The sequence below is a fragment of the Siniperca chuatsi genome, linkage group LG13, assembly GCF_020085105.1.
Source record: "Siniperca chuatsi isolate FFG_IHB_CAS linkage group LG13, ASM2008510v1, whole genome shotgun sequence".
In the NCBI taxonomy this organism is placed as follows: domain Eukaryota; kingdom Metazoa; phylum Chordata; class Actinopteri; order Centrarchiformes; family Sinipercidae; genus Siniperca; species Siniperca chuatsi.
In genome coordinates, this window is record NC_058054.1 from 19959630 (window position 1) to 19982053 (window position 22424).

The 22424-nt window shown below is 42.7% G+C and overlaps 1 protein-coding gene across 1 annotated transcript in view; it reads left to right on the forward strand.

Moving 5' to 3' along the window:
• LOC122887130 overlaps positions 1-22424 on the forward strand; it is a 34787-nt gene that overhangs the window by 7874 nt on the left and 4489 nt on the right. The window contains exons 17-63 of the mRNA XM_044220051.1: positions 100-258; positions 357-541; positions 637-819; positions 1289-1380; positions 2101-2270; positions 2447-2600; positions 2676-2752; positions 2864-3044; positions 3149-3304; positions 4173-4306; positions 4474-4632; positions 4905-5088; positions 5221-5432; positions 5650-5838; positions 5981-6123; positions 6256-6415; positions 6522-6605; positions 7039-7176; positions 7413-7529; positions 7620-7712; positions 7873-8093; positions 8255-8439; positions 8544-8798; positions 8887-9116; positions 9271-9429; positions 10303-10380; positions 12543-12905; positions 13478-13831; positions 15373-15708; positions 15804-15935; positions 16105-16257; positions 16427-16543; positions 16663-16836; positions 16938-17142; positions 17677-17831; positions 17907-18019; positions 18196-18277; positions 18461-18598; positions 18849-19011; positions 19213-19328; positions 19620-19766; positions 20056-20169; positions 20278-20394; positions 20515-20673; positions 20949-21110; positions 21927-22089; positions 22179-22366. Of these exons, the coding sequence (XP_044075986.1) occupies positions 100-258; positions 357-541; positions 637-819; positions 1289-1380; positions 2101-2270; positions 2447-2600; positions 2676-2752; positions 2864-3044; positions 3149-3304; positions 4173-4306; positions 4474-4632; positions 4905-5088; positions 5221-5432; positions 5650-5838; positions 5981-6123; positions 6256-6415; positions 6522-6605; positions 7039-7176; positions 7413-7529; positions 7620-7712; positions 7873-8093; positions 8255-8439; positions 8544-8798; positions 8887-9116; positions 9271-9429; positions 10303-10380; positions 12543-12905; positions 13478-13831; positions 15373-15708; positions 15804-15935; positions 16105-16257; positions 16427-16543; positions 16663-16836; positions 16938-17142; positions 17677-17831; positions 17907-18019; positions 18196-18277; positions 18461-18598; positions 18849-19011; positions 19213-19328; positions 19620-19766; positions 20056-20169; positions 20278-20394; positions 20515-20673; positions 20949-21110; positions 21927-22089; positions 22179-22366 (7749 nt within the window). The remainder of the gene's footprint in view (positions 1-99; positions 259-356; positions 542-636; positions 820-1288; positions 1381-2100; positions 2271-2446; positions 2601-2675; positions 2753-2863; positions 3045-3148; positions 3305-4172; positions 4307-4473; positions 4633-4904; positions 5089-5220; positions 5433-5649; positions 5839-5980; positions 6124-6255; positions 6416-6521; positions 6606-7038; positions 7177-7412; positions 7530-7619; positions 7713-7872; positions 8094-8254; positions 8440-8543; positions 8799-8886; positions 9117-9270; positions 9430-10302; positions 10381-12542; positions 12906-13477; positions 13832-15372; positions 15709-15803; positions 15936-16104; positions 16258-16426; positions 16544-16662; positions 16837-16937; positions 17143-17676; positions 17832-17906; positions 18020-18195; positions 18278-18460; positions 18599-18848; positions 19012-19212; positions 19329-19619; positions 19767-20055; positions 20170-20277; positions 20395-20514; positions 20674-20948; positions 21111-21926; positions 22090-22178; positions 22367-22424) is intronic.

Consider the following 22424-nt stretch of genomic DNA (forward strand, 5'->3'; position numbering starts at 1 on the left):
GGCATTTCTGTTAAAAAATTTAAGTTTTTCATTGAGGGAAGGTCATTTCATTAAGTGATAAACAGTCTGGACCACAAGTTTTTGCTTTGTATTTTCCAGCTGTTTGGGAGGAGGAGAACAGAGGAGAACAGGCCCAAGTGCTGGGTTGGTGTGAAGGTGTTTGGCAGTGAGCTCAGCGTGTTTACATGTGAAGATCTCTACAATCAAATTAACCAGCTGTCGCTGAGCGTGGCAGGACTGGCTGTCAAACTGCTCAAGGTATTTTAGAGGGAGATTGTTCACACGGTCACTAACTTTTGTCTGACTGTTTCATTTTCATACACACTCCTGTTTTCAATCTGTCCTCCTTCCTGCAGGGTCATGAGGTCCAGCTGAACCACAGGGCCGTGCTGATGACAGCTGAGCTGGTTTTACCGTCTCTGTCTGGTTTGCCCGTCAAACTGGCCATCAACATGACCTCCCTCCTTTCGCTGCACCTGAAGGGCAACGTCAACTACAGGGATACTTCTCACTTCTCCCTTACTGGATACATCAAGCCCAAGTACTTCCATATTACCACATGTAACAGGGGCTACAACTTTGACATTTGGTTACAAACTGTGCCCAGTAGAGTGTAACTGGTGTCTTTACTCCCAGTGCCTATGTGGGCCTGTCTGCCAAGATGGGGGTTGACGGTGCTTTGGGTCAGGCGGCAGTGGACTGGGTCTCTGAGCTGAAGAGCTCCACCAGTCTGGATGGCAGTGTTCAGCTGCAGGAGGGGCGGGATCTCAGGGTCACACTTAACACACCGGAGGACGTCATGGACATCATCTCTCTCAGGTAAGTGTGGGCATTGAAATAATTACACCATCACAACACATCCCTCAATAAAACCTATTTATTGGTGAAAATGTATGTTTAGAAATTCCTGTGACTTAATTTAGTCAAAACAGTTGGACAGAGGTGTTTTTGCATATTTTCGCCTCTTTACTACAGATCATATAGGCTTATCAACTGCATTACTGTGCAACAATTATGTAAATATGAACACAGTATGTACAGTGTTTATTATCATGTATAGGACCTCTTGAAAAGACTGTGTTTATACAAGTGTACACTTTAAATTATCTTGCAGAATTTTGCACATAGCTTTTACACGTTTTTTGTTCACTTTTTTAAATGACAAGTATAGCGACAATAGAGTTGAGTTGAACACAAAAAAAATAAATGAGACATAGTGTCCGTTAGTTAGTGTTAATAATGTTTTGAGAGGTGTTTTGAATAATTATGCAATTTCTGTGCTCACCAGCTCCAGAGTGTTTCAACTCAATGGAGACCACAGAGAGGAGATAAAGGGGCCAAAGAGTCGAGTCCAGAAGTCCACCTGCACACCAAAGACATGTACGTCCTCATACACTGTGTATGGAGTTATACATGACAAACAGAGGTTGTTGGACAGTTTGTAGCAGATTGAGATCTAAAAATGTACCCTTTAGAATTGTTAATGACCATTGACTTCTGTTTATAGCTTGTGCATTGCTTTTTTACATTTTAGTCTACGTCTGTGCCATTGGTTATGTAATTCAGCTGTTATATTTAAGCTTGTATCTTACTTTGCATTCTGTGAGTAACTGTGGCTCCTCTGTTCAGCCATTATTACATTATTACTTGTGCCCTGTCTTTCCAAATGTGGCTTGAACCACTTCACACAGTACTTAAAATTGTTTTGCTGCATTGTCATTATGGGCTGATACTGGCTGCCAGTATTTCCAGCCCGTATTTGGCCACCATGTAACTGTTTTCATTATAACCTGTGAAGACTGCATGCACTGTGGGTTTTTTTTGTTTTGTTTTTTTTGGATGGGGCAGGTGCTATAAATGTGTGTGGGTCTATGTTTGGGTGAAAGTATAATGGCTGGTTTTTAAAAGTGTGACGAAGAAGTCAATTTGATTCTCTTTTATTCTCTGATCTGGCTGAAAATCATGTAATTATGCATCAACACATTTATCTCATAAAATTAAAGTCCGCTGTAGTTGTTTGATTGATTGGCTGACTTTCTGCGATGGTCACATTATAATAGTTAGATTCTTTACCAAACAGTGATGTCTGCTTCCGCACAGGGTCCAAGATGCTCGGCTGGCAGCTGTGCTCCAATGCCTCTTACCCATTACCTGGCGCAGATATTTCACCTCCCCCTCCAGGACCGGTCCACCTCTCCCTCAGGCTGCTGAAGCTGGACAGAGGCCTCCATTACTACCTGCTGGAGGCTGCCTACTCACTGCTCCCTCAGGTGCAAGCAAAGACGAAGATCTCTGAGTATTTCCCTGTGTGAGATCTACATGACCGTGATATGGTGTAAATTATCTTCAAGGGCTTTAAAGAATAAGACTGTAGACTTGTGCATGTGACCTCTTTATCCAGTCTCACAGTGGCTAATGCCCAATGTTGTCCCTACTTATGTTTCAGAGAGGCACCTGGCTCCCCAGAGAGGCCTCCATCCACCTCCTCCTGGCCACACCTCAGTCCTCCATCCCCAGGGACATGTCTCTGGACCTGACCTTCAACCCTCATAGACTGCTGCTGAGGATCAGCCATCCTCTGAAAACCATCCACATACAAGGTTGGTCACAGAGGAACACACAAAAAAACATGACTTCTGTTAGGGTTTAATGCTGAAAATGTGTTGTTTTCTCAGGACAACTTGAACAAGAGCGGAATGTAAAGTCAGGAAAGCTGGAGCTGTTGATTGATGGTGTTCATTATTATATCATGGTAAGTACTGAGTTTTTCTGTGACGTGATTTTGTGATTTTTCTGTTGGATATATTTAATCTTTAAATGATTTTCCAGTCATAAAATATGTTAATTAGTTTGTCATGTTTAGGGTTTGGTCGACACTCAGACCCTCCTGTCAGAGCAGAGAACGCGCTATCACCTTGAAGCCAAAATGGCCGCTGATGGACATCCCATGATCCTCTCTGCTAATGTTACTCGTGGACTGGGCAGGAAGACCAGATTCTCTGCCACTGTGAAGAATGTGTTCAGAGAAACTGCATCGCTGTCAGGTGTCCAACTGACATGACCAAATATTGCGCATTTATTATCTCTAAAAGCACTAGTTTTATATTCACCATTTACCTTTTGCTGTATTCATCATTACTCACATCAGTGGCCCTGGAGCGCAGGCTGGATGGCAGCAGCAGGCAGTACTCTGTGGAGGCGGAGCTCCTGTTACAGAGTGTGGTCGGCACCAGGATGCTGGGACTGCTGGAGCAGAAGGGCTCACTGTGGAGCTCCGCGCTCAGGCTCAAATATGGTCTGGGAGGTGAGTGACTGAAAAACATACAGTGTAAAGTTTTGATGTCATGCGACAGTGTGACAGTGTAAGCTGCTGCCCATAGGAGGAAACTCTAACAAAGTAAAGGAGCAGTTCATCCAAAAACACAAACAAACTTATTTGTTCTCTTACTTATAGTGCTGCTCTTTTCATCCAGATTGTTCCAGTGACATTTGCAGAGGTTAAGAGATATTTTTGGTAGCTCGCTGTGATACATTTGGGAAAACTCAGCAGCAACATGTCTTACTTTCGACCAAAGTATGCCCACCAACTGTCTATCCCAGATCCTGTTCATAACTTTGACTGTGTAACAAGGTTTTTAGATTCTGTGAATAACAATTTCCTTCTGTTTGGAAAGAGATATTGCTGTTTGTTATTGTTTTATTAAGCACCGCAAACCAAATGCATTTGAGCCCAACAACCAACACCACAAAACAAGGCTGCAGTATTGAAGAGCACCCCCCCTCTAACTGACGTTCTAATGTTTGCCCCTTTAACTCAAATGAAGATGTTGTGACCAACATGGACACTTTGTAGCCCACAGGAAGTGACAAGTCAAAATGAGGAAAATACAAACTGTCTCCAAATCCTCTATCCACAGAAAGCTGGACCCACCAATCATTCGATTTTTGGCCTCCCTTGTCTCTTTGGTATGAAACGCAGAAGTCGTAGTTTACTGAAGTCACATTACATGGATTTCAGCATGTTGATCAAACTTGCCATTTAGAGCCACCAATTGGCAACATTGCTCCTGTGTACGTTTGAAGAAATAGAGCAGTTTCCCAGCAAAAATCGTCAGGGAGAATATGTAGTTATAGCCCAAGGTCAAAATATTTGACCTTTGACCCCCACATAGGTGATGCCCGGCACCTGCGTCAGGAGTGCTACACGTCTCAGAGACTAAGGAGTGAGAGGGACTCAAACCTCACGTACATCATAAGAGCAGATCATGAATTCTACTGCTCCAACACCGCTCCCATCAACCACAAGGTAACTGGAGACATGAATGAATCTTAATGTAATACTTATTAGATTCAGTTATTTGGTTCTATCTTCCATGCATGCTTACACTGCTGATTTCCAGCTTTTGGGTGAAACAGGTAACTGAACAGCAGAGGTACTTTCTGTGATTAAGAGCTCTGTGTGCGTGTCCGCAGATTCACCTCCGGCACGAGGAAAGCCCCAGACACATTAAATCAGCCCTGGACGTGAGCTACGGCAAACACTGGGATGAGATCAACAACAAACGCACACTTCTTCTGAGTCAATCCTTCAAAAACCAATCCACACAAAACCACACCAGCTACACACTGGAGGTAAACAGACCTGCATCTGTGATGGTCTGTCCTCTCTGGCTCTTATTACTTCTGTTATTCTGTTAGACTGAAGCTATACACACATTTAGACAGAAAGCCCCTTGAGGCAAATTGTGATTTGTGATATTGGACTATATAAATAAAATTGACTTGACATGACATTTATGAGTGCATTGCCTACTGTTAATCCTTGTATTTACATTTTCTCAGCATTAAATGCATTTTTTCTTTGTCCAGGCTAAAATAAAATTTTCCCTCTCATGTTATTCCAGTTCAGTCTCCAGGTGCCAGAGAAGAATTTAAACTATAGGACTCAGCTTCTGCACTCTCACCTGAGACAGCTCGGCTCTGAGAGCAGCACTCACCTCAAAATCAACTACAACAACCTGATGCCGCTGGTGGCTGGATTACACTGGAAAAGCCCTCCCAAAGACGCCCTGCAGAAAAATTGGGAAGGTAAAACGAGTTTTGACGCCCAGTATACGTTTTGTTTGCATTAATTATATGAATTTTTAAGTTTTAAGTTACTATTGGAGTGTATATCTGCAAAGAGACACTGGCCAGCATGTCTCTCTCATTATTGTCCAGGCACATTTAACATGGACACACCCTGGCTGTACATCTACACTGCCCACAAACTGAGCCAGCACCAGCGCCACACACTCCAGCTCACCTCAGAGCTGACAGCCAGCAAGTGGCTGACCGTCCGTAACCTCCTCCTGGAGGGTTTGTACAGGGACAGGGGGAGGGAGAAGGAGGCCCGTCTGAAGCTCTACACACCAGCAGTCACCTACATCCAAGTAAGGAGGGAAGAGGCTGCTCCATCTGAACATCCAAAGTATCAGTTTTTAGTATTTGGATGGCAAAGTCATTGAAAGTACCAGATGTTTAAATTCCATTTTAGAATTAAATAATTATCAAGCTAATATCATATTTTGTGATAATTTGAACTTGGAAAATTATACATTTTTACATGTGCATGCCTTCTGCCCCTCCCACTCCTCCATCCCTCTCCAGGCAGGAGGGTGGGGCGTGGTGGGGAAGCAAAGTGTAAAAGCCTCAGCCTCCTTGAGCTCGTTGTGGACTCCACCCTTGAGAGGTGACATCTCTCTGGAGGCCTCTAAATTCAGCCACACCCTCCAGATGGCCTCCACCTACGGCAAGCACAACGTCAGCCTTGCTGCTGCCCTGAACACTGTGGATAAGGTGGGTGGTGACACTGTGGGAGGATGACTGCGTTAAGTTAAATCCTTATACACACACATTATAGACTGAAGTTTTCATTTTGTGTTGTTTGTCTGATTTCTGATGTTCTAACAAGCTTTGACTATCTACTAACGTCTTTAAGAATTTGAAAAAGAGGCAAGCAATACTGAAGATGACCTTCTCGAAGCTGAAGAGTCCGTCCACAGAACTGGAGTTCGAGGGAGTCGTAGAGGAGCTGAGGAGGGACAAGAAGATGTACCAGAAAACAGCAATGCTCCAGCTCAGGTCTGTTCCTCAATCTGTTGTAATGAGTTGTAATGAATCTGTTGATGTATTTTAGGTTGGTTGTGATTTTATTACAAAAATCAATGGCAGCGAGAACATTGCTGACTTTAATAGCAACACCATATCGCACAGACAGCCCTTCCAGACCTTTCCTCAGACTCTCCTCCTGCGGGAGACTTTCACCGTCGACCTCCTCAAAGGCCTCTACGTCCTGGAATCGAAAGCTGGTTTCCATGGCAACAGAGAGGTCATCCACACCCTCACCCTCGGCTACCAACTACCGAGCCCTTTTGTAAGTTTAGTGCAAGTTAATTTATTAATAATACTTAAACAGAGTGTGAGGGAGTATTTCATTACTGTATTCATGGATTTTTTTGTGTGGCTCTTCTCATATTTAGGTTTGTTCTGCACTGATCCATCCTTTCAGCTCTGAAACTGTTCCCTCAGACTCAGAAATCTGTGTGACCATAACCAGCAACCAGGTAAACTGCTAGCCTTCAAAACTCAAAACACTGAATTAAAAGATACAGTAATTTCAACTGAACCCAAAAGTTAATGAAAACCAAATCTAATCCAACATCCTCTTTATTGCTCCACAGACATCTCAGTGGGTTCATCATTGCAACCTTATATTGTACAGACAAACACATTACATTTTAGCCTATGGCTCAATGTTTCTAAAGATATTCAACATGTAAATTACAAACTGAATTGCAGAAAAGAGTTTCATGAGAATTTGATGTTATGTCAGAGCCATTAAAAATGATTTGAATATTTATTTTGGTAAGTATAGCCTAACTTCAGTGAAATACTAAGTGGGAAATGCATTATTTGACTTACTGACTGTAGGTGGATAATCTAGGGAAAGATTGGAAATATTTAACATATGTTTATATATGGTGCACTCCTTTTCAGACCCAGAAAGACATACAAGGGAGGTTACGTGTCGGTAGTAAGGAGAGACTGACTTTCTTTGGACAAGTTCAGTTGAGCCCTTTGCACTTAAGTCACCAAGCGATAAAAGTTAGAGCCAACTTCACCCATCAGCTCCAGGTAAACCAGCCTCTCTACTCAGGAAGACAACATTTTATTGATAAATCCATTGCCAACTGGATGTACTGTATATTTCCACACTTATATTGTGCATAGTTCTGATTTTTGTGATGTATGGTGATTGCAGTCAGCAGTGTAATAAGTGATATAAGTCCACCTCCAACCGTGTACAGCATAGTTTACAGTAGGGCCATGAAAGAAAACATGTGACCAGTTCACTGTTATTACTGTTACAGCTGCAGCTCCCCTCCTCCGCTATAATGGAGGGAAATGTATGTTGGAACCCCAAAAACAACACTGACTTTGATTATCAGGCCAGAGGGAAACTGAGAGTAGAGCGACAGGAGTGCCAAGTGAGTAAAGCCAACTCAGCATTTAATGATTGCTTGTTTAATCAGCATTTCTGATGAATTTGTGGTGCCAAGGTGTTTTTTTCTTTTTAGCTTTCTGTACAGCTCAATGGAACATCAGGCAGAGTCGGCCTTTATTCTTCTCTCAGTCATCCCTTCAAATCAAAGATTCCCAAAACATTACAGGTGGGCGGCTTTTTTGTTTTGTCAAATTATCTCATTCAGTGGTCCCAAAATAGAAAAGTTCTTACAGCAAATTCAGGTTATAGAAAACGTTGCAAATAATAAAGTTGTCTTTCTTTTAGCATCTGAGCTATCTTATCATTTTGCTGTTTTTCATGTTAAGGTAAAGGCCACTGCAGACATTTCAACAGTGGCTGGTAGAGGAAGTAGCTCAGTACATGTAAGGGCTGATGGGAAGGACAGGGTGAAGCTGGACATCCAGATGTCTCACTCCCTCCAGAGGGGAGACAGAGCCGTGGGACTGAGGGTTAACATATCACAGAGCCTGCTGCCTTCTGCCACTGACCTGCATGTAAACATGGCCGCCAACATGTCCTCAGACAGGTGCGTACATCCACCTGTATTAAAATACATATGACTGAGAGGTCTAAGTTTATAGATTTACAGATATACATTGACAATCATGTATCTGATAAACAATGTTGACTGTCTCTTTATGGACTTTTGAACTTATTGCTTTACTGTGTTCCTCCTGTCTCCTCCAGTGTGTCTCTACATGGCTCCTATACACAGGGGCATGAGGCTCTGCTGGCCCAGGTCAAAGGGTCTCTAAAAAACCTCCAGCTGACTGTGTCTGGGGACCTGAGGCACTCCGTGGCCAACCTTGCTATTTTGCCTCCGGTCCTGGGGTTGGATGGGGCGCTGGGACAGTCTGACACCCTCATCGAAGGTAGAGGTTCATTTGAAAATACTAATTATAGTAATTTCATATTACATAGTTTGGATATTCAGCTGTCTTTACCTGACAAGTCTTTTTACTTTATATAATTGTAGGACAGCTGAGAGTTAGAGTGATGGAGACCTTGTACAGTGTGGAACTGAGACATCAGAAGGATCCCGGAGATTATTTGGACAGAGAAGATGAAGAGAGCATGATGGGAAAGAAATTCCACGTGGCCCGTGATTGGCTGTGTGTTTGGTTGGAGGCGGAGCATTTGTGTGTGAATGTGAGCCGCCAACTGGGGGATCGTGGTAAAGGTGTGGTCTACACCCGCCTATCTCACTCCTTCCAGCTGCTCAACGCCACAGGTAATCATTACTTTAAACATAATGTATTTTAAATTTCATACATTATAATCTCTCCTGGTCTCTCAGTCTCTTTGTCTTCTGGATCCAGGTGTACCTACCAGCTGTAGTGCCCAGGTGAGGTGGGCTCAGGATGGCGGTCAACTGTCTGTCCTGGCAGAGCTGCAGGCTGGACCTGAACACCTAAAAGCTGAGTTTAATGGAGGCAAGACAGACCAGGTTATCCCACGATGGGAGTACTTCTCCAGGCTGCAGCATCAAGTCAAAGCCCTGCTGAAAAGAGGCGTATCAAGTGCCACGCAAGTCAAAGCACATTACCAGGTGCAGGAGTATCATTTATTACTATTTATTCTATCCCTAGCAAGTTCATATTTTATTAAGGACTTCAAATGCATCAAGGTGTTATCTTTCTCAGAATATAAGCACATGCCTGTTTGCCTTTCCTGTATTTTTATGTTTTTCTTCCCACTGTTAGTTAGAAACAGAAGGATTGGACACAGGCTTGGTCCTTCACATGGAAGACGAGAGAATGGTTGACATCCTTTTTAATGTTGGATCAAAAAACGGCACAGCTATATTGGTAGTGTCTCTATGGCAACAGCTGCTCCAGGGACACATACCCACCTCTTTACAGGTACATTTTACATAATCAACACACATTCATTTGTAGATTTCTGCCTATGACTGAAAATGAGAACTTCGACTGTGTTATTATTCATCTTTACCGATGATCTTTACGTAGTTGTGGAGCATAGTGTTTAAATCTTTAGTACATTGAGTTATCAATTAATCCATAGGACCTACATCACTGGTGGGAAGATCTGTGAAGCTGTGTGTCACCAGTATAACTATGATAACAAATATTGCTTTTTGAAATAAAGTCCAAATGGAGGACTATATAATTTGAATAAAGAGGGCCCGATGATTGATCCCTGAGGTACACTGCACTTAACTTTTCCATTGTTACATCCCCAAATTGAATCAACAATATATGTACCCTCCATGTAGGACCTAAATCAGTTAAAGGAATAGTTCAATATTTCGGAAACACAGCTATTTAGTGAGCTTCAGATGTGCTGGTATTTTGTTACCTTTGGACAGAGCCAGGCTAGCTGTTTCCTCATGTTTCCAGTTTTTATGCTAAGCTAAGCTAACTTCTAAATCTAAATAACCAAATCTTCTCATCTAACTCACTGCAAGAGAGAGAATAAGTGTATTTTCCAAAGTGTCAAAATATGCCTTTAAAGAAGTTGACCCGCTATTCCAGCATGTCCAACAGCACACCATGATCAGTAGTATCAAACTAAGCACTAGAAATAAAACAAAAATACAGTTTTAACATTAAACGTGTTGTTTCATAATAAGTGTTCAGATTAGCATTTGATGTACCACAAACTTTTATGTGGCTTGTCTAAAGTTCAGTAATTCCTCAGAAATTCTTCCATCTCCTCCTTCAGTTTCTTCTTTGAAAAACAATCTTTGCCAACAGGGGGTTTTGTTTTTACAGATGAACTGCACAGGGGACGCCACCGCAGACCGACTCTCAGCTCAGTGCTATGGAAATGTGGCAGGTCGCCCTTTGGAGGTACGAGTTTTTCGCTCCTATAGACCACACAACAGGCTCTGCTATGGCCTGTCGCTCACTCACTTTAGCCTCAATGCTCAAGCTAAAGGCTGTTACATTTCCAATGGCCAGAAGGAGCTCAGAGCTAACCTCACTCATTCCTCCGTGCTACTGCTGAAGTATCTGGGCGTGCCCACTAAATCTAGTCTCAGGCTCCTGCTCCGGCCTGGGCCTCAGAGGTGGGCCATAGGGATCGGGTTGAATGTTGGCCCTCGGAGAATGGACTTGAATCTGGGACTGAGGTTGGAGCAGCCTGGGCTATATGGCTGGCACGGGCTGCTTGAGTTTGGGACCCACAGTGTTACACACAAGGCAGAGGTGACAGGTCGGATGAGGTTGGAAAGCTGGTGTCACATCTGGGCAGATGTCAATGTAGCATGGGACTCCATCACCTCAAACCTGTTGGTGTCTGTCCGGTGTAAAGGGATGGGGAGGCTTGTGTGGTTGCAGAATAGGAGGGTTGAGGGGGGTGTACCACATAAAACCTCTTTAACCGTACATGGACAAGCAGGGAAATATGGTATCAGAAGTTCTTTGGGTTTAGAAAATGAGCATGACTCCTTTCAGTGCCTCTTGTCTGTAGTGCTAAAGGACCAAAAGGCTGAAGTTGGCTGGACCCTCCAGCATCACTGGGCCTCTTTTGCATCCATCATCCCAAACAGAGTAGACCTCCAGGGGTCAGCTCAGCTCAGTGATACCTCCCTCTCTGGATATACTCGAGTCTCTTTCAACAACCACTCTGCTCAGATCGACATGACTGCTGCCTGGGAGCCCTCCACCTCCTTGAGAGTCACGATTCAGCAAAACCTGGCCACTACTGGTGTGCCAGGGGAGCTCACTGTTAGCATGTCGACCATGGCTAGTCAAGCTGAATTGGAGGTGGAAAGAGATGTGTGCTACATGCTTCTCCTGGCAAATCAACACAGGGGAGGAGAGGACAGGAGGACCAGCTGGAATTTTTTTGTACATCAGCAATGTGTTTTACTGAAGGTTAGAGAGGAAACAAGAAAAAGTGTCAGGAAACTTGTTTCCCAGCAGAAGGAAAGCAAAAGAAACATCTTCACCTCGGAGATGACTCTTCTCTTTCTATTACAGTACAAGTTGCATTGAAAACACCAATACTGCATGAAAAAGTATCAACAAGACCATGGTTGAAATGAATGTTAGCATCCTAATGAATTTTAGCTAAACTAGTGGCATGGCTTTAGGGATGGCAATGTGGTCTGTCTGTCAGTATGTGCACCACTTTGGTCCAAACTGAAACATCTCAACAACTGTTGGATAGATTGCCATAAATTTTGGTACTGACTTTCATGTTCCCCGCAGGAAGAATTGTAATAACTTTGGTGACCCCTTAACTTTTAGGGGCTTAACACCATCATCAGCTCAAAATTTCAATTTGTCCAATACTTTTGTTTACGGTATGACCAAATACCTGCTGAACTAATGACATTGCCTTTGGCTTCAGTTGTACTTTGTGTTTAGTGCTAATTAGCTAATGATAGCAGGCTAACATGCTAAACAAAGATGGTCAACATGGTAATGTTAGCATTGTCACTGTGAGCTTGTTAGCATGTTGACTTTAGCATTTAGCTCAAAGCACCGCCGTGCCTCAGTACTCCCCTCACAGAGCCGCTAGAATGGCTGTAAACTCAGTCTTGCTAAAAGTTAAGATGACATTTTCCATAAACCAAGTTGCTTCCTGTGAAATGATTTTTCTTTATAGAATCAACGCATATTACGTTGATTCCATAAAGCAACCAAGCACATTTATCTATTTAGTTCTGTTTGCCAGACCTATCTCCACACTGTGCCAGCACAGAATACAGTTAAACAATATTAAACCCTTTTGCACTTAATGTAAAATGCAATGCAGTGAAGTAGAGGCTGCCAATCCTTTCAGCAAGGGTCTTGTTTGTGTATTACAGTATATTTGTGTTGAAGAGATGTATTGATGATTTAGTTATGTTAAAAAGCGAAATACCTGTTGCACTGTATATGTGTCTGCTTGTTCATTTTTTGACAACACATCTTTATATAGTGAGTATTTGTATCTAATTTGTTTGGAAGGAGTGAAGAATAGTCCTGGTTCTAACCTTTCTTTTTTAATTTTTCCTCTATAGACTCTCATGCCCTCACAGACTTCAGCTAACATCTCCATCACCCGTTCCAGCTGCTCCACAAATCTCAGTACCATTCTCCAGTCTGAGGTGGAGCAGAAAGGCAGCCTTAGTCTGCATTTAACTTGTCACCCCCACCTTAGTCTGAAAGCATCTGTACAGCACTCTATAGAGGCAATGCAGATGCTGGGATTTCCTACCCATGGATCATTAAACCTGAATGTTTCAACTGCACATCTGCCTGGTGTGGAGGTTGGCCTGGAATTGGGAAGTTGCTTTTTCAGGTGTAATTTGGGGAAAACCAAGGCAGAGGAGGGGCAGTCTTTCTACGCTGTAAATGTGACCAACTACTGTCCAGCTCTACAGGTAAGAGCATCAATCAGTTCTGTGTTGAACTGTGTGTAGAAACTTGAATAAACTAATATGTTTAAGTTGTAAATATTACTGTTACCTCTAACTGTGACAAGACATTGACATTTCTTTCATCACAGTTAGAAGAACTGGGATTTCTTACATGATTCACCGCTGTCCATGTTAACACAGGCTGCTATGAAATGCAGTTTCCAGCCCGTTAGCTACAGCTCATTTGTCATAGCAGCAGAGCAGAATAACGCAATAGATGATGCAGCTGCTAGGCTAGATTCCTATCACCCCCATTTGACTTGCTGCCACCATGGAGAGAGACACAGAGTCAGCTCTCCTTCCACTAGTTGGGAGCATAAACATTTTGAAATCTACAGTGTGAAATTTTAGAGGTTTCTGTACTATTGATAGAACTCTCCATATATATGTAGGAGTGTATATGAATGTGTTAACAGATCAAACACTTTATTCCCAAATTCTGCAGAGTGGAAAAATTCAAGTAACTAGTAATTACAAGTAGGCAATCGGAGTCTCTCAATACTGATTGACATCCTTCACGTTTGTCTGTGCCACAGGGAACGGTCCTCCCAGTGTCCTTGGCTCTTCAGGGCCTCCTGTCAGTCGTCCCCTGCCAGCTTACCATGACCTCCTCGCTGAGGGCAGACAACCAGGACCTCTCCCTGGAGCTGAGTCAGTCCTGCAGACCTCTACATCTCTCCGGGACCCTCACACACTCCTTCCTTGGGCTGAGGACTCAAGGTGTGCCCCAGATGATCACTGTAGAGGCCAGTGCTCCTGGAGGCCCTGAGCAGGCTGGAGCCCTGTTCATTAAAGCTGGGACATGTTACATTAGAGCCAATAGAGTCATAGAGGTCAAAGGAAGGACACAGTGGCTCTGGGCTATGGAGTCAAAGTGCCCAATGTTACAGGTACTGTAGGTTTCTGTGGATGATTACTAAGGCTTTGACATAGTTGGCAGCTGCATTAAACTGTGTATCTGCACATGTGTCCATCACATTAATAACTTGTGAGATTTGTAGATCAAACTACTCTTACAAACGTTCCTTATTGCCTAAGGAAGGCGCTACAATAGACCCTTTTCACTGCAGACATTTAGACGTGTCAGGAAACGCACAGGTGTAATTAATAACATAATGAAAACCGCATACTGGGACACTCAACAGAAATGAGCAATCGTTCAACTTATAAATTACACCTGTGATTTACCTGTAATGACGAGTCCAAATGAAAAGGTCTATTACAGGTCAATGTTTCACCGCGCAGGCCAGTCGAGTGATAAACTATGCTGATGACATAGCTGTATTAATCTTTTAAGTGACAGAGAGGCAGAATACACCCCTGTACTGGGAGAGTTTCATAGTGGTGCAAAGAGCCCCACTTTAACACTAACAAAACAATAAATTAAATTCATTTTGATTTCAGAAAAGCCAGGAACTCTTTTATCCCATCTGCCAACACACTTTATAACAGACATACATAAGTTGCAGTTCTGCCAATTTTAGTTTGCACGTTGAATGTTTTTGTACTCTTACTAGCACTACAGCTGGTGCTGTATAGTTTCTACTATAGTTTGCTGTATTGTTTTTTCTGCACTTATGCTAACATTCCAACAACTTATGTCTTGCACTTGTATAAGCACTGCAGGTCAATTCTATGTAATATTGCAGCTGTTTGTTGCTATGTTGTTTTCTCCTGCCTGCATGGTTTGGTATCACATGGGCTGTGGCCTGCATTAGGTGTTTTTCATGTCTGTGTTTTTTGTGTGTGTATGTAATTTTTATATTCTTTGTGTGCCCACACTGGACATGTAGTTCCCTTTGGGATAATACAGTTAATCAGTCAATCAAAATAGGTTTCTACCAGATCATTAATCCTGACCTGAAGCACAACAAAAAACGCACCTAAAGCATCTCTCAGCCCACAGGTAGAAACACTTTTAACTGTGAAAGCCGCAAAAGCTGATGAGATAATGCATCATTAGTTAGGAAACTAATTGGTGCAAGAGGTGTTTGCACTAAGTAATTCGATTTATTCGATTATTTGAGATTAACATTGTCGATTACCCAAAAATCAGACTCTAACATGTCCCAATGTTTAGAATTTTGTGTTTATGAACAAAAATAAATCTATGCCCAGTTTCTCCTGTGTGGATCAACCAAAATCATACATAAAATATCCTCCTGCTTTATCTTAATCGTTGTGTTACACTAAAGGATGCAGTAAACATATGTACACATATACATTGTTATATTTAACTCCAACCTTCCCCCTGGCTTAAAGTATCTCACACACCGTGAAATATTGAATTCTAATCTTTATTCTTATCAATATTCCTCTCAAGAATCAACTGATACTTTTTGAGCCATTCAGTGTTTATGGAAGATGTGTTTATTTGTTTTATTTGCTACCACTACCAGTCATAACGACACTGGTGTTCTGTCCATTCTAGGCTCATTTGAATGGCTCAGTGTGGCAGGACCCGCAGGGTATCTGGACAGCTATAGTTAACACTGATCTGGAGGGCAAAAGGAGTTTCCTGAGACTGAATGCAAGGGCCTGGCCAGAACTGAGTGTGGAGGGCGAGCTCAGTCACAACCTTGCTGCTCTCACAAATTTACCGCAGCACAGCAGACTGAGAGTAACCAGTAGGGCTGGAAAACAACGATATGACACTGAAGCCCTGATTCAGATGGAGGAGTGTACTGTCAGAGCCAGAGGAGTTGTGATATCACAAGCAGGCCTGCAGGGGTCGCTGGTGTATCACAACAACTGCACAGTGATTCAGGTAGAGTAAACATACCACTGATAATGAATTATTTTATTCATGATTCATGAAATCTATAATAACTTCACTATATCACTTCCTAATCATGTTTGTAGGAGTGGGGTAGTCCGGACAGGTTGCAGTCCTCCGGGTTGTTGGTTGTCTCCCCAACTCTTGCCGAATCTCAGGTCTCCATGGCGATAGATGATACCGAGTTACAGGCGTCAGTTGCTCTAAAGAAAACTAAGGTGTGGAAATACATGAAAACATCTGTGATTTTACATTTGTTACATTTAATTTTTTTTTAAATGCAATAAAATTCACATTTCACTTTTAATACATCTAACTCAAAGATGAGCCTTAATTTATCTATTTTCAGAGACAAAAAATGTGACACCAGTGCTGTTGTTTTTTCAGGATAAAAATGAAGCGTCGCTTAATCTAAACCACTCTGTGCCCATGTTGAAGAAGCTGGGTCTCCCTGCTAATGCTGCAGTAACAGTGAATTCTGGGAGTCATGGCAATGGCCCGTACTATTACCTGTTACACAGCAGTGCAGGAAATCAAAAGGTAGGAGGCAGCATTAGCACTCTGTGAAACAGTTTCCCGGGATGTTTTATAAAATGCTCTTTCAAACCACACAAGGAAACCAGATGGCAGAGTATTCCAAAAATGTGCATGTTTTGTTCATAACTTCTGCATAACTGCTGCTGCAGATGATATTCTGAATGTTTTACAGCTAAGTCAAGAGATGACAGTGTCAAAGATGTCTGAAACAGTCAGAGTGAAGAGTCATTTTAGACACACAGTCAACTATCTGAAGAAACTGGGAGTCCCTGCAAACAACAGCATCCAGGTTAGAAACTCAAATAGATTCACCCACCATGAGCTGACAGTTGATTGGCCTAAAACTGCTCACTTAATGAAGGAGTACAGTCTCTCAGATGATTAATATCACAGTGACTGTGTGTGCAGGTAGAGCTTGGTTCTGCTGAGGGGAAGGCCTTGACCTTACAGTCCCAGTTTGGAAGTCAGCAGGCAGGAGTGAGTCTTAAGATGAAATCTCTCCCAATGACCAAAGAAATAAGAGGAACCATGTGGCACAGCTGGCCATGGCTACAGGACAGAGGACTGCCCCTCAATATAGAGGTAATACACAAGTATTCATTTTTTTGTTCTTTGCATTATATTGGTTTATTGAACTAGTATTTATAATGAAAAAACAAACACTTGTGATTTTCTTCTCCAAGGGCCTGTGTTCCATCCAGGGAGTCTTTTCTCAGCTTCAGTCCAGGGCTCAGCTCACTGTGGACGGACACAAGCTGCTCGCCTCTGGCTTGAATGTCAGTGTGGCTGATGGACGTCTGGCCCTGCTGCTCTCCTACTCTCCACCAGCTTCTAATCAAACAGGAACACAGCACAGACTGGACACTACTCTGACTGCTCAGTTCAAAGGTTGTATTCAATAGCTGGATTTAATATTTGTGTGCTGTAACCCCCTTTTGATATTATTTCCTGAAGTTTGGGATGAAAATATTTCTGCAGTTGTTTCTCATAAGGTAAAGAGGACAAGACAATATCTTTTTTGGATGAAAAAATTCTAAATTCATATAACCAGCATTATTATAATTATTTTATTTCATGCAACATGCAACTTTTGATTTATATTTTCCCATTCGATAACATCATGCGGTTTTGCATTGAATCCTACCATTCAAGTGCAGTATCAAAAACTGACCAGCATTTGACTTTATAAATTACTAAAGACCAATGGATCATTTTCAGTAATCGAGTCAAAGTGGTTAAGTGTTTTTTAAAGCTTATTTCCATAGGTAAAAGTCATGGATATTTCATTTTTAAAATGCAGAGAGCTTTTAATTTTCTGAAAAGATGCTTTAGATCGTTTTTATTCTCATGATGGGTATGAGGGTTTGTTTTAAGCATTATGGCTTCAACCCACTAATAACCGTACTCTGATCCTCTCTGCAGGTCCTCTGCGAAGCGCCTCAGTGGACATTCACTGTCACGACTGGAGAGTCCGAGTGATGGGAGACGTAGGAGGCTGGGGGGCACATGGAGGGTCCAAGGAGGCCAGAGTCACTCTAAAGCACACTGTACAGGGACAAACTAGCCCTGCCTTACAGGTGAGGATAGCATACACTCAAAATTCCCACTTCTTTTCTCCTCTGTGCTAAGCATCTCTGTGACTGTCGATGTAGGTGGAGGCCTGGGGAAGACTTACTGACTCACAGCTGAGGTGCTCCATAGCCGTGAACCCTGAGCTCGGCTCCTCATTGGCACTCATCATCCAGGGACACCATCTGCCTCATAGGTACTGTGAACACAAACATACAGAAGCCTTGTTGTTTAGAACCAAAACTTGACATTCAGAACATCTGAAAATGAAACTAATACTAAATACTAAACCATATCTCCTGTCAATCAAACACATGCACACACACACACGCACTCACTCACACTTTAAGTGACAGATGTTCTTTTGTCCAGCAAGGACCTGATGGTGAAGTTGGTCCAGAATATTCCCAGGATGTTGGTTTACCTGCCTTCTCAGCTCAATGTCCGCTCTCAGGTGGGTTCTTATTATCAAAGCCACTCTTATTCAATCATATTTAAACGAGAATGAAGCTAAATCTGTGCATCAGGTGTGATTTAGAGTCCTGATCCCCCCTGGAATTATAATCGTTATGCTGTTGTTATGTTATTCTTTTATATGCTTTTGTGCTAGTAGTTATTGGCTCTTCCTTCTCTCCAGCTGAACCAGTCTCAGTCCAGTGTGGCCAGTTTGGTGGAGGTGCTGTCAGGCAGGAGGAGGCTCTGGGCTCTGGGGGAACTGGCAGCTATAGAGAGTGGATACAGACAGGCTCTAGAGCTCAAACACTCATACCCACAGGTATTTCTGAGCTAAAATATCTCTTGACTATGAATATAGTATATACAGTATATACTATATAGTATTTACATTTAAGACTTTATTTATGTGCAGGCATTGGTCACAGACATTTTCATTTGGTCATCACGTTTTATAATATGTATGTGTCAGACCTAAAAAAGTATACTTCATCAAACTTTAACAGACATTTTTGTCTTTCCACACCCTGAACATCAAGACGTACCCACATCCCATTGTCTTTGTCCTGTAGTTGAAGCCGCTCCCCAGGACTGTCGCAGTGAAGACGGTGTATGAGGCCAGGAACTGGAGCTACCAAGTCCAACATGGAGCTGTGTGGGGCAATCAGGAGTTCAGCTTGTCTGGTCTCTACTCTGCACCTCCAGCACTGGAGATGGGGAACCAGACCCTGAAGGGTAAACCATTGCAGACCAACTCTGCAGAGACTCTTACAACCATCACAGAGACAGTGTTTGTCCATTTCCATCCCATATAACAAGATGGCTGCAACAGGGCTAAAAATAGGCAAAACATTCAGCGACTGATGAGTGACCACCTATAGTATGATATTGGCTGACTACAGATTGTTGATGTCTTTCTCTTGTCTTTGACTTCAGTTCATATGAACTGCATTCCCCGTTGGACTAGTTTGGAGGCAACACTGGAGCGTTCCTTACAGGGCCGACTGGACAGTGTTTTACTGGGCTGGACGAGGCATGGCCAACTGGAGCAGGTCAGACTGTACAAAGTGTGTCATGACCCTGAAAATTTGAAGGGCTTCATTCAGACAAATCTTCTCCTTTTTTTGTCTCTTTGAATATAAGATTGTCATATTCAATTGTGAAAATGTAATGAACATTTTGATGAAAAATATTTGAGCACCATGAATCCGGTGCTGAATTTGACAATGTATGACGTCTAATGGAGACAAAATTCTCGGAACATTATTCAGCCAAACAAAACAAGAGTCACGTGATGGTCTGTTTGGATTTCTGTGGTCACAAACTGGTTTGTTCATCTCAAGGTCAGAGCTCTGAGCTCGTGGAGTCAATCAGAGGAGATGAATGAGACCAAACTGGAGCTGAAGCAGCCCTTCTCCACCACACTCAGCCAGATGTCCCTTCACACACTGTCACGCAGCTCACAGAGGGAACAACGCAGCAGCTACCAAGTAGGCTGCCACACTTTTACCTTTTACAATATTGAAATATATATTACCTCAGCTAGTCATTTAACCCAGTAACTTAACCCAGTGTCTACTGTAATTGACACCATGCATAATGTTGTTTAACTACATCAGAATTCCAGTAATTATGCATACTGTCACGTGCAATTTAAGTACAGAAAGTGACAAATGGCATCATTATTTCTCTTAAAATATTCCTATTTATATATTTGGGCAGAGATTTGTTTATGTAGAGTTTTATTGTATGTTTATTTATTTTTTATTGTGCATGCAGACCCATCTGTCATGGGACAGCACAGTCCCTGTCAACATCTCCCTCAGCCTGAACAAACAGTGGCAGAACGACTCCAGCAGGGGGCAGGCATGTGCGCTGTTCTCAACACAACAGGTTGGTGGACCCTCTTCAAGTTTAAAACTCCTTGTGGATGTCTACTTGTGTACGATAAGTCTTTATTGAGTGTCCAATGACTTGATCTGTGTGTGTGTGTGTGTGTAGATGGTTGTGTCCTCTGTTAAAGGTTGTGTGTCAGTGGGTCGGGAGGGAAACACATATTCACAAAATGCAGAGCTAAGATGTGACAACAGGAGTGTCAAGCAAGGCATGAAGTACCAGGTAATCTCCATACTGAATGGAAAAACCTTTCATTTCTATCACTTATTCTCTCTTCATGTGATTGCTGGTGTTTTTTGTTTTTTTTTAAAATCTCCCTTTGTGTTTCTGTGTGGTTTCTAGAAGGGTCCACGGGGAATGTACAGCCTTCAGGTTAATGTTGGCTTGGACAAAGTGTCTCCTGCACCATGTCCTTCACACACACTCCTGACTAAGATTCAGACCAACCTCAGGGACCACTTGGAGCACACAGTGCTGCTGGGTCTCTGCCCCCCACAGCCTGTGAGTCCACACATCTGCATTTCTTCCTGCTTTCTCATGCAATGATTAATAGTTTGGGTTTTCTCCCACATTTCAAGACAATCTGGTGAAGTGGAGAATGTAGCTGCTGTCTATAAATGAGTAATGATCTATCTGTGGTTGTACTGGGATAAATGTGCATAGTCTCTGACCTTGTGTCCCTGAGGAAAGGTGTTATTGTCTTATATTTAATTCAAACATATGTGCTTATTTCCTTTCTTCAGCTGCTGTTTTTTCTCTCTTTGTCTATGTCTCAGACTTTGTCGTGGTCAGGATCCCACAGAGTGAACTCAGGAGAGGAGCTGTTTTACACACAGTCTCGCCTGTCGGTGACAGGACGGCCCCACCAGTGCAGCCTCACCTTCGCCCTCACCAACACCTCTACTGCTCAGGGCTCCAACATGTCTCTGTTCTCTGAGGTAAACAACTAGAACAACCCTCTGGTGCGTAATTAACAATAATGTGTCTCAGTTAAAAACCAGAACTTTAGTTAAACAGGCCACTTTTATATTATTGGGTACAATAGTTTTATTACATGCTGGTTTTATTAGAATTGGATTAAATAGCACACTGTGCACCCTGGCTGTTAACGCTGCCACTCTGTGTGTGTGCTTCCTTTGAGGATCAGTTTAAGTTTCAAACCTGGAAAGTGAGGATACTTTTAGACATTTTAGTCGATCCTTTCTTCTTCAGAGGTTAATGTTAGAATTAGGTTAGAGCAAGGATTTGGGTTATGCATACAGCTGTAATAGTATGGTTGGAATGGTTTGACATTTTGGGAAATATGCTTATTTGCTTTCTTGCCGAGAGGTAGATGAGAGGGTCGATACCACTCTCATGTTTGTCAGTCAGTATTCAGCTACAGCCGGTTAGTTTAGCTTAGTACAAAGACTGGAAAGAAGGGGAAATAGCTAGCCTCACTCGGTCCAACGGTAACAAAATCAATCTACCAGCCCCTCTAAAGCTCACTAATTAACATGTTATATTTCGTACAAAACATTAAGTGTAAAAACTTGTTGTACAGCAGACTATTTCTAGGCTACTTCCTGGAGTCGCTGCTGATTGCCTGGCAACCTCATGGTGACGACAAGACACCAAGAAGTTACTGCTCCCAGCCAAGAAATAGTCAGGCGCATAACACTGCGTAAAACCACAACAATGCTTTTTTATCTGTGAGGGTCCTCATAAATATACAAGCAGAAATGTGTGTGTGTGTGTGTGTGTACACTTCACAGTCTAGGATGGGTAATTGGAGTGTGGAGGTGGGGGGCAGTGCCTTGTCTTGGCCCCGGGGGTCTGGCCTTCAGGTGCAGGCCAGACTGGACCTCAGGGAGAAGATCTGGCTGAACGGGACGGTAGAGGGACGATGTCTTCAGACCACAGCAGGTTATATGAGCGGTAAATACAGAATCATCTCTGCAGTGCTTGCAAAAATGACAAAAATATTCAAACTATGATCATGAAGAATTCAATCTGTTTATGTCCAGGTCCAGGTCTGAACGAGGACGTTGCTGTAGTGGCATGTGTGGGAACAAATCGCAGTTTGACGCTGGAGGTGCAGAAAAGAGACGGCAGCAGCAAACCTGAAACTCTGGGCAGTGTGTTTGTGGGATCAGCCAATCAGAGGCTGATGCTGAGAGCAAGTGGCTGTTTGGAAAGTTTAACTGCAGTGGAGGTATCACCAATAGCAAGAAAGTAGCCAAGTTTTTACTACAATACAATATGATACTTTT